The sequence below is a fragment of the Pterocles gutturalis genome, unplaced genomic scaffold, assembly GCF_000699245.1.
Source record: "Pterocles gutturalis isolate BGI_N339 unplaced genomic scaffold, ASM69924v1 scaffold10666, whole genome shotgun sequence".
In the NCBI taxonomy this organism is placed as follows: domain Eukaryota; kingdom Metazoa; phylum Chordata; class Aves; order Pterocliformes; family Pteroclidae; genus Pterocles; species Pterocles gutturalis.
Genome location: NW_010097855.1, coordinates 8,826 through 20,043, shown reverse-complemented (window position 1 = coordinate 20,043; position 11,218 = coordinate 8,826). Strand labels below are relative to the sequence as shown.

The following is an 11,218-nucleotide window of genomic DNA, read 5'->3' as shown; positions in this document are numbered from 1 at the left end:
GAGGCAGAGCCGGTGCTGCCCCGAGCTCCCCTGCACAGCCCAGCAGTGGTGGGTCTTTCTCCATGAGATGGCTTTTCTGCTAATGAGATGTCATAACTTGTTCATTTCCGTGTTATTTTTGTTCCCAATCAGTGGAATAAACTCTATAAAGACTGTATGATCAGTCCTCATTATCAAAGAATCATTATGCCCTGGTTCGTTATGATTGTGAATTAATAGACTTTATCTTGGCATTAGTCAGAAGGCATTGGCCCCTATTTCCCTTTTGAATAGCACTGGTTTTTTTTCTGTTTGTTTGTTTTTAAATGTGTCTGTGAAGCTACTTATGGTGTTTTCAGGCTCTGCCTGGGTTCAGTCTTTTCTAAGCCTCAACCCTCCTGCTCTGCATCTCGGTTATCAGAGTGGGATACCTGTGATCGTTGCATAACGAGGAAGGTGTGAGCAGAGAACTGAAGTGTTCCTGTGAGCCGGATCACTCAGCGAGCTGTTCTGTAGGTGCGAGTGTCCTCCCTGGAAGTCGTGGGCAATGCACAAATATTTAAGCAGCTGCTGGAGAGCAGCACGCCCAGTGAATCACCCAAGAAATTTCCTCCCGTCTCTGGATTGAGAAATATGGCAGAGCACCCTGCTGGCTTACAAACACCTTCCTCCGGGTTGCAATGATGTTTGTGTTTTATAGAAAACTCCTTATCAGCTCTTCCGTACTGTGTAACAAATGGTTAAGCGTGTTCCGAGCCGTGAGCGATAGATGCTGTAGCTGGTTGTGTACCTGGTGTTTCTAGATGTGAGGGGCAATGCAGAAGAACAGCCGTTTACAACTGTGTCCCACACAGGAAATGCAACTGCAGAGCAGCCCTGGGGTCTGCGCCGTGGTCGGGTGCTCCTCGGGTGTGGGTCCGGTGCCCTCGCTGCGGGGCCGAGGAAGCGGCAGCGGAGCGAGGACGGGATGCTCAGCACTGTCTGGTTGTGCATCAACCTGGGGACTCCGAATTGTAGACGCTGGGGACATGGTGGGGACCTGCACAGAGCTGGTTCCGTTCCCGTGCAGTGACCAGAGCCACTTGGCTGGCGCGTTGCTGCACCCGCGGCTCCGCAGGGACCCTGCTCTGCTGCCTTCTGCGACTGACTCTGCCTCTTGTCTCTTCTCTCTGTTGTGAACAGATGAAATCGTCCGACATCGACCAGGAGTTGTTCACAGAGAGTTACTGCAAAGTGTGCAGCGCCCAGCTGATCTCGGAGTCCCAGCGCGTGGCCCATTACGAGGTAGGACGCTCTCTGCTGCCTGTGGCTTTGTGACTCCTCCGCAGGCTGCCGTCGGCTCCTGCCTTCCCAGCAAGCAGCCACGCCAGCGCTTAAAGTTCCTCTCCGAAAAGTCAAGATTCAAATTAATGTTTTTACGGGTGGCGTCTTATTCTGTAAATGATGTCACCGCAACAGTGTCTGCTGTGTGTCTGTTTTTTTTTCTTCTGTCCAGATTTGCAAAGTCAGGCTGCAATCTGAACAGGACTGAAAGCTGGTTTTCAAAGAACGTAGTTAGCAAGGAGATCCGTTAAGAGTTCAGCAACACAAACTCAGGTTTTTATGTTCAAGGTGCTGTACTGTGCTCTGCTAAGTAGGAGTCACTGATTGTGCAGAGAATAGATTAGTAATTGTGAGTGTATTTAAATGCTTAAGAGGTAGGCAAGCAATAAACAATTAGAAAGGATATGTTATTAGAGACGTGTTTGAGCAGCAATTAACAGCACGGCGTGTCTTCCGAACAAAGGAAATTACTGAGGTATGTGCTCTGTGAAATCCTTCAAGAAAGGAAACCCGCTGCCTGTCCGTGTTCTGGCATCTCCCTGTGCCAGGCGGTTCTGCGGCAGCGGGGTCAGTCCTCATCACGGTGAGGGGCTGTCTTGGCATGGAAAGGAGACCAGAAAGGTTCCCATCCTTGCTCGGATGAAGAGGAGGTGCAGGGTCGCTGTGCACCAGGGGTTAGAGCGTGGTCCATCGCCCTTTGCAGGGTGTGAGCTGTACGGGGCGCAGGGAACTGTCCTGTCCCTGACCTGCGGAGGAAGGATGCTCGATGTGGTCCAGCCTCTCCTGGAGGGCTCCAGGAGAAGTGATGGAGGTGGAGAGCCTGGGATGAGGGATGTCTGTGCTCACAGGGGCTGAGGGGCTCAGCTGTGTTTTGTCCCTGCTTTTGGGGACACCAAGGCTGTTGGTGTCTGCAGAATTTGAAGAAAATCACAACCTGTGCTAAGAGGCCTTGAAGATGAAGTTTCCCCAGACTTTTGGTCTGAGTGATTAGCAATGGGTATGTGGGGAGACATTTGTCTCGGTGTGGCCGGGGCAGACGTACAAGAGTCTCAATCAGTGTACAGTGTCCGAGGGTGCTGTGCCGCATTAATGAACAACGCGAACAGGAGCGCATGTTTATTTGTAAGGCACTTTACACGCCTGCGTTGGTGAGTTCCTTAAGGCATCTCCTGGAAACGCTCCTGGCTGCCCTGGGTGTGCAGCAGAGATCCCTGGCAGCTGCGGCGGAGTGAAGGCTGCAGTTCTGGGGACTCCTTCCAGACCTTGATATGAGCGATGCGGGTGCCAGGGTTTGTCTACAGGAGGCAGAAGCCTTGCTGCAGAGACGGGAGCAGCGGCCGCTGAGCAGTGGGGTGCTCAGCCAACCTCTGTTCCTCTGCGCCTGTGGTTGTAGGTATGAGCCGAATCATTAATTCATGGCAGATGGTTTTGAGACGTGGAAAACAACGCTGTTTTCTGTTGTGTATTGCTGGCGCGAGGTGTTGTGCTCGTTTGTCATCCCCTGTGAAATCCCGGCAGACACTGTCGACGTTCGGCACAATAATGTCATTCCCTAACGCTGCCGCCGGGCTGCGGAACGCGGAGCAGAGGGATGGAGCGGGCGAGCTGGGGGGGCACTGCCCCAGCCTGGGGTCTCCTCAGACCCCAAATAAATCCTGCTCTGATGCTGTTTCTTAAGGAGTTTGGTCTGAGCATCTGCCCCGCGAGCGGAGGAGGCTGCTCCTTCTGCCAGGCACCAGCTCACGAGTTGTTTCTCTCCCTGGCCAGGTGAGCAGATCGAGTCTGTGGGCAGAATATTCAGATTTATAATGTCAGTATTCACAGTATGCCTGTTCTTGTGCAAAACTGTGGTGTTGAGTGTACCTGAGCTCTGTCCTGCCGGGGAACACCAGCCCTTGCTGCAAGCCACTTAGTTAATGGCAGGAATGTAAAATTCGCTGTTTCTTCCTAATTAAAAAGTAGCTGTTCACAATTTTCACATTTCTTTTCCTTCTTTCTTTTAAAAAAACACTCTGCAGTCAAAACTGATTCTTTTCACAGGAAAAATATCAACTTCAGAAGACTAAATTTTCTTTAAAAAATAAATTTTCATTTGATCTTCTAAAGTTGTTTTTTTTCAGCTTTTTGATTGGAAAAAAAATACTGTCAGTACCGAAGCACACGGTAAAAACATAAAGTTAATGAACTTTTTGCACAGAGCAAAACTGGTGCTGGTGTGGTGCATCAGCCGAGTCGCAATAGTGCAGGTTTCCCCCAGCCCCGGGCGCTCGCTGGTGTGGGGAGAGCTGCCTGGGGAAGCTCTCACCTCGCGCGCAGGGCTGGGGAAGGTACCTGTAGAAGGCTGCCCTGGAAACCAGCAGCCTCGAGCCCCTGGTAACGCACCTTCCTCCACGGCACGGTTGGGTTTGGGCAGCAGCACCCTGACCCCTGCTGAGCCTGAGCTCGGAGGGAAGGGGAATTTGCCTGCTGCCTCCAGCACAGTCGAGGACCTGCCTTTGTGCCAGGCACTGAAATCTCGGCTCCTTTGTGGATGCAGAATAAGACATTTCTCTGTAAGAAGAGAGAGGGAAACAGCGTATGAAAGGGGGATGTTTTTATCTTGCCAAAGAGGAATAGTCAGTTCCAATCGCTGTCTCATCTGCTTCTGCAAATCATCAGCCAATAACTCTTCTTTTCTTCTGCGCTACTTTGCCAGGAATAAAAAATAATTTGATGTCAGTCGCGCAATATTAAGCGGTATTATTTCCAAGGGCAAGTGTAGTGGAAAAATGACAAAAGAATCAGAGCGTTTGCAGCATATTTTTGCTTCCAGCTTGACATACAGCAAAATCCTGCCCTTATTTTGTGTGCTTTGTGCAACTCTGTCTCTGGCTTTGTCTGCTGTGCCTTTGCTCTCCTTTCCACCCCTGTGAAAGTGCCACTTTTGAAAGTCCGTGCCCCAGAGATGAATTTTTCCTTTTCTGTATTTCTGCATCTCGCTTTGCTCTGGAGTGGGACGCCTCTTTGCTGCCGGGTACTTTCTAGATCACCCATAATTTAACGCTTCCCTCCAGCTCTGTTTTTAGAGAGGTTGTATTCTTCCCTTTGGTGAGCTGCTCTGTAAATTTAAAAAGCCGAACTTTCTTAGCTCCAAGTCCTCATCTCTATAGAAAAGTGTTCACAGACATTAGGAAGATGTTACCATTTATTTTCAAGTTTCTTCTTGAAAATCCTGCAGAAAAAATACCAAAATACATCAAGTCGCTCTCAGATCCCGCCCTGAGCTGCATACTCATCGCCACATTTGCTCCTGAAGCTGCTGTAACACTTTTCTCCATTGTAATCTTTATTGCTTCAGGTGTTCAGATGGTGCTTTGCTTTTTCATTTAAAATGGAGAAAGACGGCAGGTCTGTAGGAAGGGAAGCCCAGGAAGGTGTCGTGCGAACGTTGGTTCACCTCAGAGATGAAGGGATGATGCTCCAGCGCTCGCGGTGGAGGGGAGGGCAGAGGCAAAGTGTATTAAAATTAAAATGCAGAGGAAACAGGGGAGAACAAATGGAAGCGCTGTGCCCTTTGGCTCGTCTCCGGAGCCGAGTGCTCTTTAGAATTTCTCACCCTGTCTGCGGAGCGGCGTGGGTGAGCGGTATCGACAGCCTCATCAATACTCTCTGTCTGCGCGGGGCTGGAGCGGTGCTGGGGTTAATCTGCTTCCCGTTGGGCTGTCCTTCCCCAGGAACGGCATAAAGTGACGGCTTGTCTGCAGGAATAATAAACACTGCTTACTATCGGCACGTTAGCACCTTAAGGACCAAGATGCGTGTGCTCAGGAAGGCAATCCTGTGTCTGAAATCTTAATGCGGTGGGAGAGCACATATGCTACTTAACAGAATAAATGCTGCGCTAGAGCACGAGGAGCTGGAATGTTCTGTCTGGTGCCAGCTCCCGCACGAGATGCTGCCGGCGTTTCCAGGATGGAGGAGTGGCGGGGATGTGCTTCAGCTGGAAACAGAGATCTCACAGGGCGCTGGCATGTCAGGGAGCTGGCGCTGGGTGTCACCGAAGGGAGCGCAGCGCTTGCTCGCAATGCTCTCCGTGTTCTGCTGCTGCTTACCTGCCAAGTGTTGGCTGGCTTTGGTGACAGCCACCTGCAAATACTTCAGAGGATGGAGGAGGAGGGGGTGTCCTGCCTCTTGTTCCCGTGTCTTTCCCCACAGCTGCTCTGCCGGGTGCACCCGTGGTACACCCCCGCTGTGCAAAGTTTAGTGGCTCCTCAAACGTTGCTGCTGTTCTGCAGATTGAGCTGGTGTTCGGTGGGAGAACTTGGGCTCGAGGAGAAAAAAAATCAGGCTGACGAAAGCTTTTTTTGTGGTTCAGTTGCAAAGCGATGAAGGTGCTGATTTGTTTTTCGTATGTGCACGCGCAGACCTTCTGCGGAGGGCCTTGGGATGGGCTCACGTTGTGCTAACTGCAGCAGTTAACGTATGTTGAGGTGCACACGGCCACACGTTGCACGTACGTGGATGTCGGTGTTTCGTGGCGATGTGCTCCTGCTGCCCCTTCCCTGTTCCGCGCACAGTGAGGACAGACTGACCTGGGCAGCGCCGGCTGCTGCGTCGCCCTGTGCTTCAGGAAACCCGGGGAGGTTAAATGGTGCTTTACCAGGCTCTGTGTTACTACTCTGTTGTCAGCATTAATGGCTCAACATTATTTTTAATGCATTCCCGATGTCAAAACCTATTGCTAAACAGCAGCAACAGTAGAGCAGGTAAAGCCCCGTTGTACAGAACATGTACAGAGTGCGCAGAGTCCCAGTTCTGGCTAAAAATAGCTGGAGGTGCTTTCAGAGCAGCAGTGAAGCGTGCTGGGGATGAGACCCCGGGGTCAGCGGCGGTGGAGCGGCACGCCCGCGGCAGCGCCGTCTGCTCCCCGTGCGCACGAGGCACCTGCTTGTTCCAGGTATTTGCTCTAGCTTTTCTTTAATATTTTAAACTCGCAACCTGTGTTTGCGTTTGGGTTCCAGGTGTTTGAAAGCAGAGTTCTGAGCTATTGTGGTGTGTTGTGACACAGCCCGCCCACGCGCCGCGCCGGCTCGCAGCGGTGACTGGCACCGACGTGCCGCAGGAGTGATTTGTTTCAGACACGTAAGGATGGAATGGGAACAACGGCAGCGCTGCTGCTCTGCAGAGCCGGAGCTGGGTGACTGTGTGCGGAGGAGACGTGAGGCTGGCGTTAACTCTTCTGTTTCCCGCTGGATACAGGGGATGGTGGCTCTGTACGAACCTCGAGCATCGCTCCCCAGCGGCAGGGTGGCCCGAGCTGAGCGACCTGCGCTGTGGCTGCTCGGCATCGGTTGGCTGCGGGCAAGCAGCGAGGGTTTCTCTTGCTGCACGAAGCACGTTTTGGAGGTTCCTGCCCTGCTCACCCTGTCCCCTGTGTCCCCTTTCCCTTGGCACGTTCACAGGGCGGTGCGCTGCCTCGAAAAAATCCCTAAACACCGACGGAGAAGTGAATTTGTGGTTGCATTGGTGTAGGTGCAAGATCCACCTGCAGAAGAAATGCGAGGACATGAGGTGGGAAAGGACGTTCAGTGTCTCTGGGGAGGAACAGGAGCCCGTGGATGATCCCAGGTGCTGGGCAGTGGGTCCATGGGTGCTGAGCCCAGCCACTGGTGCCATGCTGCTCTGGCAACAGGCTGTAAAGAGATATATGTTCCTCTCCGCAGGGTACACGGCGGTGTGTAGGACAAGAGATACTTGGCTGCAGTCAAAATCAATAGAGGAAGCAGTAAAGTTAAAGATCACATAGCTGAAACGGTGATTCCCGAGGCAGAAAATTCACTCCTGGCTGTTCTGGGGTCAGCAGAGATCTGTCATCCGGGGAGCCGCAGAGCCCAGCCTGGATCCCTCCGGATCGGCGGCAGTGAGGGACAGGGCTGGGTCCCGGGTGGTCCTGCGGGTCCGTGGGTGTCCCTGGGGAGGGGACCCGCACTCGGGGTCAGCTTGGTGAGCAGGGAAACACGATCAGGGATTGAGAGGAAATGAAATGAGCTCGGGAGCAGATCATCAGTGATTGCCTTTGTGTAAACAAATCGATGTCCAAGCCGGTGCCGTACCCGCCTGTTGCTCTGAAGAAGCCGGTTTCGTGGGGGTGAGGATTCAGCTGTGTGCAATCGGGAATTATGGACACGTATCCGTGTGCCCAGAAAGTCACAAGCATGAGCAGATGCTTTTTAAAAAATTAACTCACGGAGGAGAAAGGGGAAGTGGATAGAAATGACCATAAATTATAAATGAGGCTTTGCAAAAACTACAAAGGGAGAAAAAGGACATTGGCACCCAGCAGCGTCTGGAATAACAGACGGGAGTTTGTCTCTGCGGCGAACAACGGGGATCTCGACAATAGTGTTTGCTGGTCGTGTGGGTAGAGGAGGCAAAAAAGGGAAGGCGTTTGCTGAAAATACTTCTGTCTTCTATTTTAAAAAAAGCAGAGGATGTTGTTATATCACAGAGTGAGGAATAAATTGGTTCTGTTCCAGTAGAAATTTGGAAGTTTGTTAGGCAGTGATTACAAAATCTAGAATGTTGGGTTTTTTGAGTCAGCAGGTCCAGTAATTTGCAAGCAAGTGCTTGAGAAGAGCTGGCCACACTCTGCATCCTCACTGCTGATCCTTCGTGGGATCTGGGGACTGGAGGAAGCTCCCAGGAGGAGGGCGAAGGCAGAGCCAGACACGGCTGCAACGGGTCCAGCACGGAGAGTGGAGCCCCTGGCTTGGGGGTGCTCCTGGGGAAAAACCCTCCAGAGAGGGACGCGAGTAGGTGGCTTCAGGAGGACGATGTAATGGTGTTCTGCATCAGGTTTAGAGAACTGGGTCTAGCCAGGATAACTTTATCCCTTTTGATGAGATTACAAGCAGGACCAATACAGATAATAAAGTTGGTGCAATCATATGACTGCATGTTTCATGGCAATTTAATTAAGAAACTGCCAGCAACACACTAAAAGGATTAAAATCCAACCAACGGGCTTCGGAAAAAGAAAAAGAATTTATTACAAATGGGGAGAAGCTGCAGCCATTCGAGCTGCCGTTACTGTTCCTTTCTCCGTCTCCCAGGCAGGTGTCTGTCCATGCTCGGCATGGCCACATGTCCCCTGGTGCGGGGGGCTCTGGTCCTTGGCTGGAGCAGAGGGCACAGAGGAGGGAGAGCAGGAGAGGAGAGGCAGCCCGGCTGGAAAGGATGCTGTCAGCAGAGGAGTGAACAAGCAGATGATGAAGCGAGCTGTGGGGAATAGAGAAATTAGATCAGATGCAGGCGCAGCGTGAGGAAGGCAGCAGAAGGGGCTGGTTGGAACCTGGCGAGGTGGTTGGGGTGCGGGAAGAAGTCCCTCGCAAGATGGTGAAATGTTTTAGGCTGTCAGGTCAGCTTAAATCAGCGGTGCAAAGTGGGAACAGGTCCCGCGGCCAGCGCAGGCGGCGGAGCTCTGGCTGCCGGGGGGGGTCCCGCATCCCCTGGGCAGAGCACAGGGATGGAGGGGTCTCCGAGGGTCTGCGCATCCCAGCAAACCCCGAGCTAGAGCCCCCGTGGGGGACTTCTGCCCTTGTGGAGGGAGACTGTCCTCCCAGGGGACGTTCCTGCTGTTGGTATGTTTGCAGAGAAGCTGTTGGTTATGATGGGGGTGAGCAAACCCTCCCTGAGCCAGGCGAGCAGGGCTGCTGCATCTGAAACCAGCTCGTCTGCGGCTCCCGGGGTCCTGCCAGCTGCCGCCGCTCCCACAGAGCCGCGATTGTCTCCTCCTGCTGCTCGCCCTGGGCAGGAGTGTGCTGCGAAACTTGATTTATGCAGAACCAAATTGCATTTCATAGCGCGATTTTGCTCTGCTTTGCCCTTTTATGTTTTAGGGTTGAATTGCCGGGACTCTGCTGCCTCCGCCACAATACTCTGTATTAAAATAGATTTGATACAGATAGAAATGATCCATTTATTTCCTCTTATTGATGGGCCTTCTTACAATAGCACAGGAGCTTGCAATGCAGCAGTCTGCAGTTGCTATGTGAAAACAGGCTCTGAGCTCCCCCCTCCCTGCATAGAGAGGGTTGTTTTTAAGGCATGTGGTATTAAGTTAGGCTTCTCGCCTTCTAAAGGGGTTGTTTTCCAGACACTGGAGACAGAGAATTTAAGTGAAAATACCTTTGGTCTAACACTTTGTAAAGATACAAAAGAAACGTGCACAGGCACGGGAATGCTCTTTCTGCACCCAGGATAGAGCTGTGGCGGCTGCTGGTGGCAGGCGGGTACCTCCCAAGGCAGCGTTCCTGTCCCAGACCCCGGATTTACAGATGCATCAGGGCTTAGTCTGTTCTGAGGCTTGTACCTGTGGTGAGATGGATCAAAACGGGAGCTGGTTACGCCCGGATCCCTCTTTATCCCGGTTTCCCGACTCCTGTACCTGGTTCTTCCTCTGGCCCCTCAGAGGAGAGATAACGCTCGAGGGCTGTTTGCCAGCAGCGTGCTAAGAATCGTCACTTTGCTCTCGCCTTGGTGTTAGGATGATAAATACACGTGTAAATGCAGAAAGTACCAGAGATAAAAGGGGCGACAAATGGGCTGTGCTGCCTCCGCTCCCCGAGGGGGAATGGGATGCTCGCTGCGTGCTTGCGAGGGGCAGGGACGGTTTTAAGCTCTGCTTTTATAACTGCAGGATAATAAGGCTGCAGAAGGAGCCACGTAGTTTTAAATTATGCTAAATATAAGTTATTTCTTTACCTTAGCTTTCATAAATCCAAACAAGTGCATAAATAAAGGCGTGAGGTGTTTTCCAGAAGGCTGGAGCATCTCTGCCTTTTAATGCTGACATTTGGGCATCATTTACAGCACAGCTGAGAGCCGTGGAAGAGAACACTGAAGATGATTGCTGTTAAAATCTTTCCTTTTCATCTTACAAAAAAACAACAGAAAACCCCGCAAACTTTCTAACCTCTAAATTCAGCAGCGATGGCTGTGTGTGAGGAGGCATCGTGACATCCCGGATTAACTCACCCGAGGGAAGAGCCTCGTGACTGTGGGCAGGATGATTTGAGGCTGGCTGGCTGCTCCGAGGGGTGTGAATATTCAGAAGGAATTCAGCTGAAAAGCTCTGGCCACGGCGCCTTTACGGTGCGTTTGACTCTCCTCCGTCCACAGCGTGCGGTGCGAGGGACCGCGGTGGCTCCTCCTGTCCCCTGCCCTGTGCCAAGGGGCTGCCCAGGGCAGGGGCTTCCCAGTGTGCGAACCCCCCGAGGTGAGAGCAGCTGAGCATCCCTTTGGGCAGAGCGGAGGAGCACCGCCAAACTCCGAGCTTGACTTTGCACATCTGTCATTCACATTTCAGATGTTTATTTTGTCATTTCTTAATTACGCCACTGCTGTCTGAGCTGCTCGTCACTGGTGGCTGAAGCTTTTGGGGTTTCCTGCGCTCGGCTCTGGCTACAGCAGGTCACATTTTCTAAATGCACGCAGGAAGACGAATTAGGGCAAGATATTTGGCGTTACTTATCTTGACTGTTTTGCTCCATTAAAAAAAATTATTGTCTAGTCACATTGATGCATACAAATATAGCTCTAGCAAATTTATCTCCAAGTTCACAGCACAGGAAAAAGAATGTTCCAGAACATGCTAATGCGATAATTTAATATTTTAAAATTGCAAATCTGTGATCTGAAATTATAATATTACGGTGCTGTTGTTGTGTGAGGCAATCAGAAATGGAGATTCAGAGAAAACATTTGCACAATAATAGCTGCCGTGCACGTCTGGGCGCCGGGTGCAGGTATGCAGTAGTTGCATCTGCTGAAAGATGAGAGCTGACTGCGAGTTGGCAGTTTTGAAGGTTTGGGTCTGTAATCCTGCTGTGGAAATGGTCTGATGACAAATGCTGCTCTTCTCTCGCTGCCTTTATTC

General features: G+C 51.7%; 1 protein-coding gene across 1 annotated transcript in view; it reads left to right on the top strand.

The window, feature by feature from the left end:
• Nucleotides 1–1,161: 1,161 nt before the first annotated feature.
• ZMAT4 (zinc finger, matrin-type 4) overlaps nt 1,162–11,218 on the top strand; it is a gene marked incomplete at its 3' end in the record, with an annotated part of 16,389 nt that continues 6,332 nt past the window's right edge. Inside the window, exon 1 of the mRNA XM_010086799.1 lies at nt 1,162–1,263. Coding sequence (XP_010085101.1) covers nt 1,162–1,263 — 102 coding nt within the window. The remainder of the gene's footprint in view (nt 1,264–11,218) is intronic.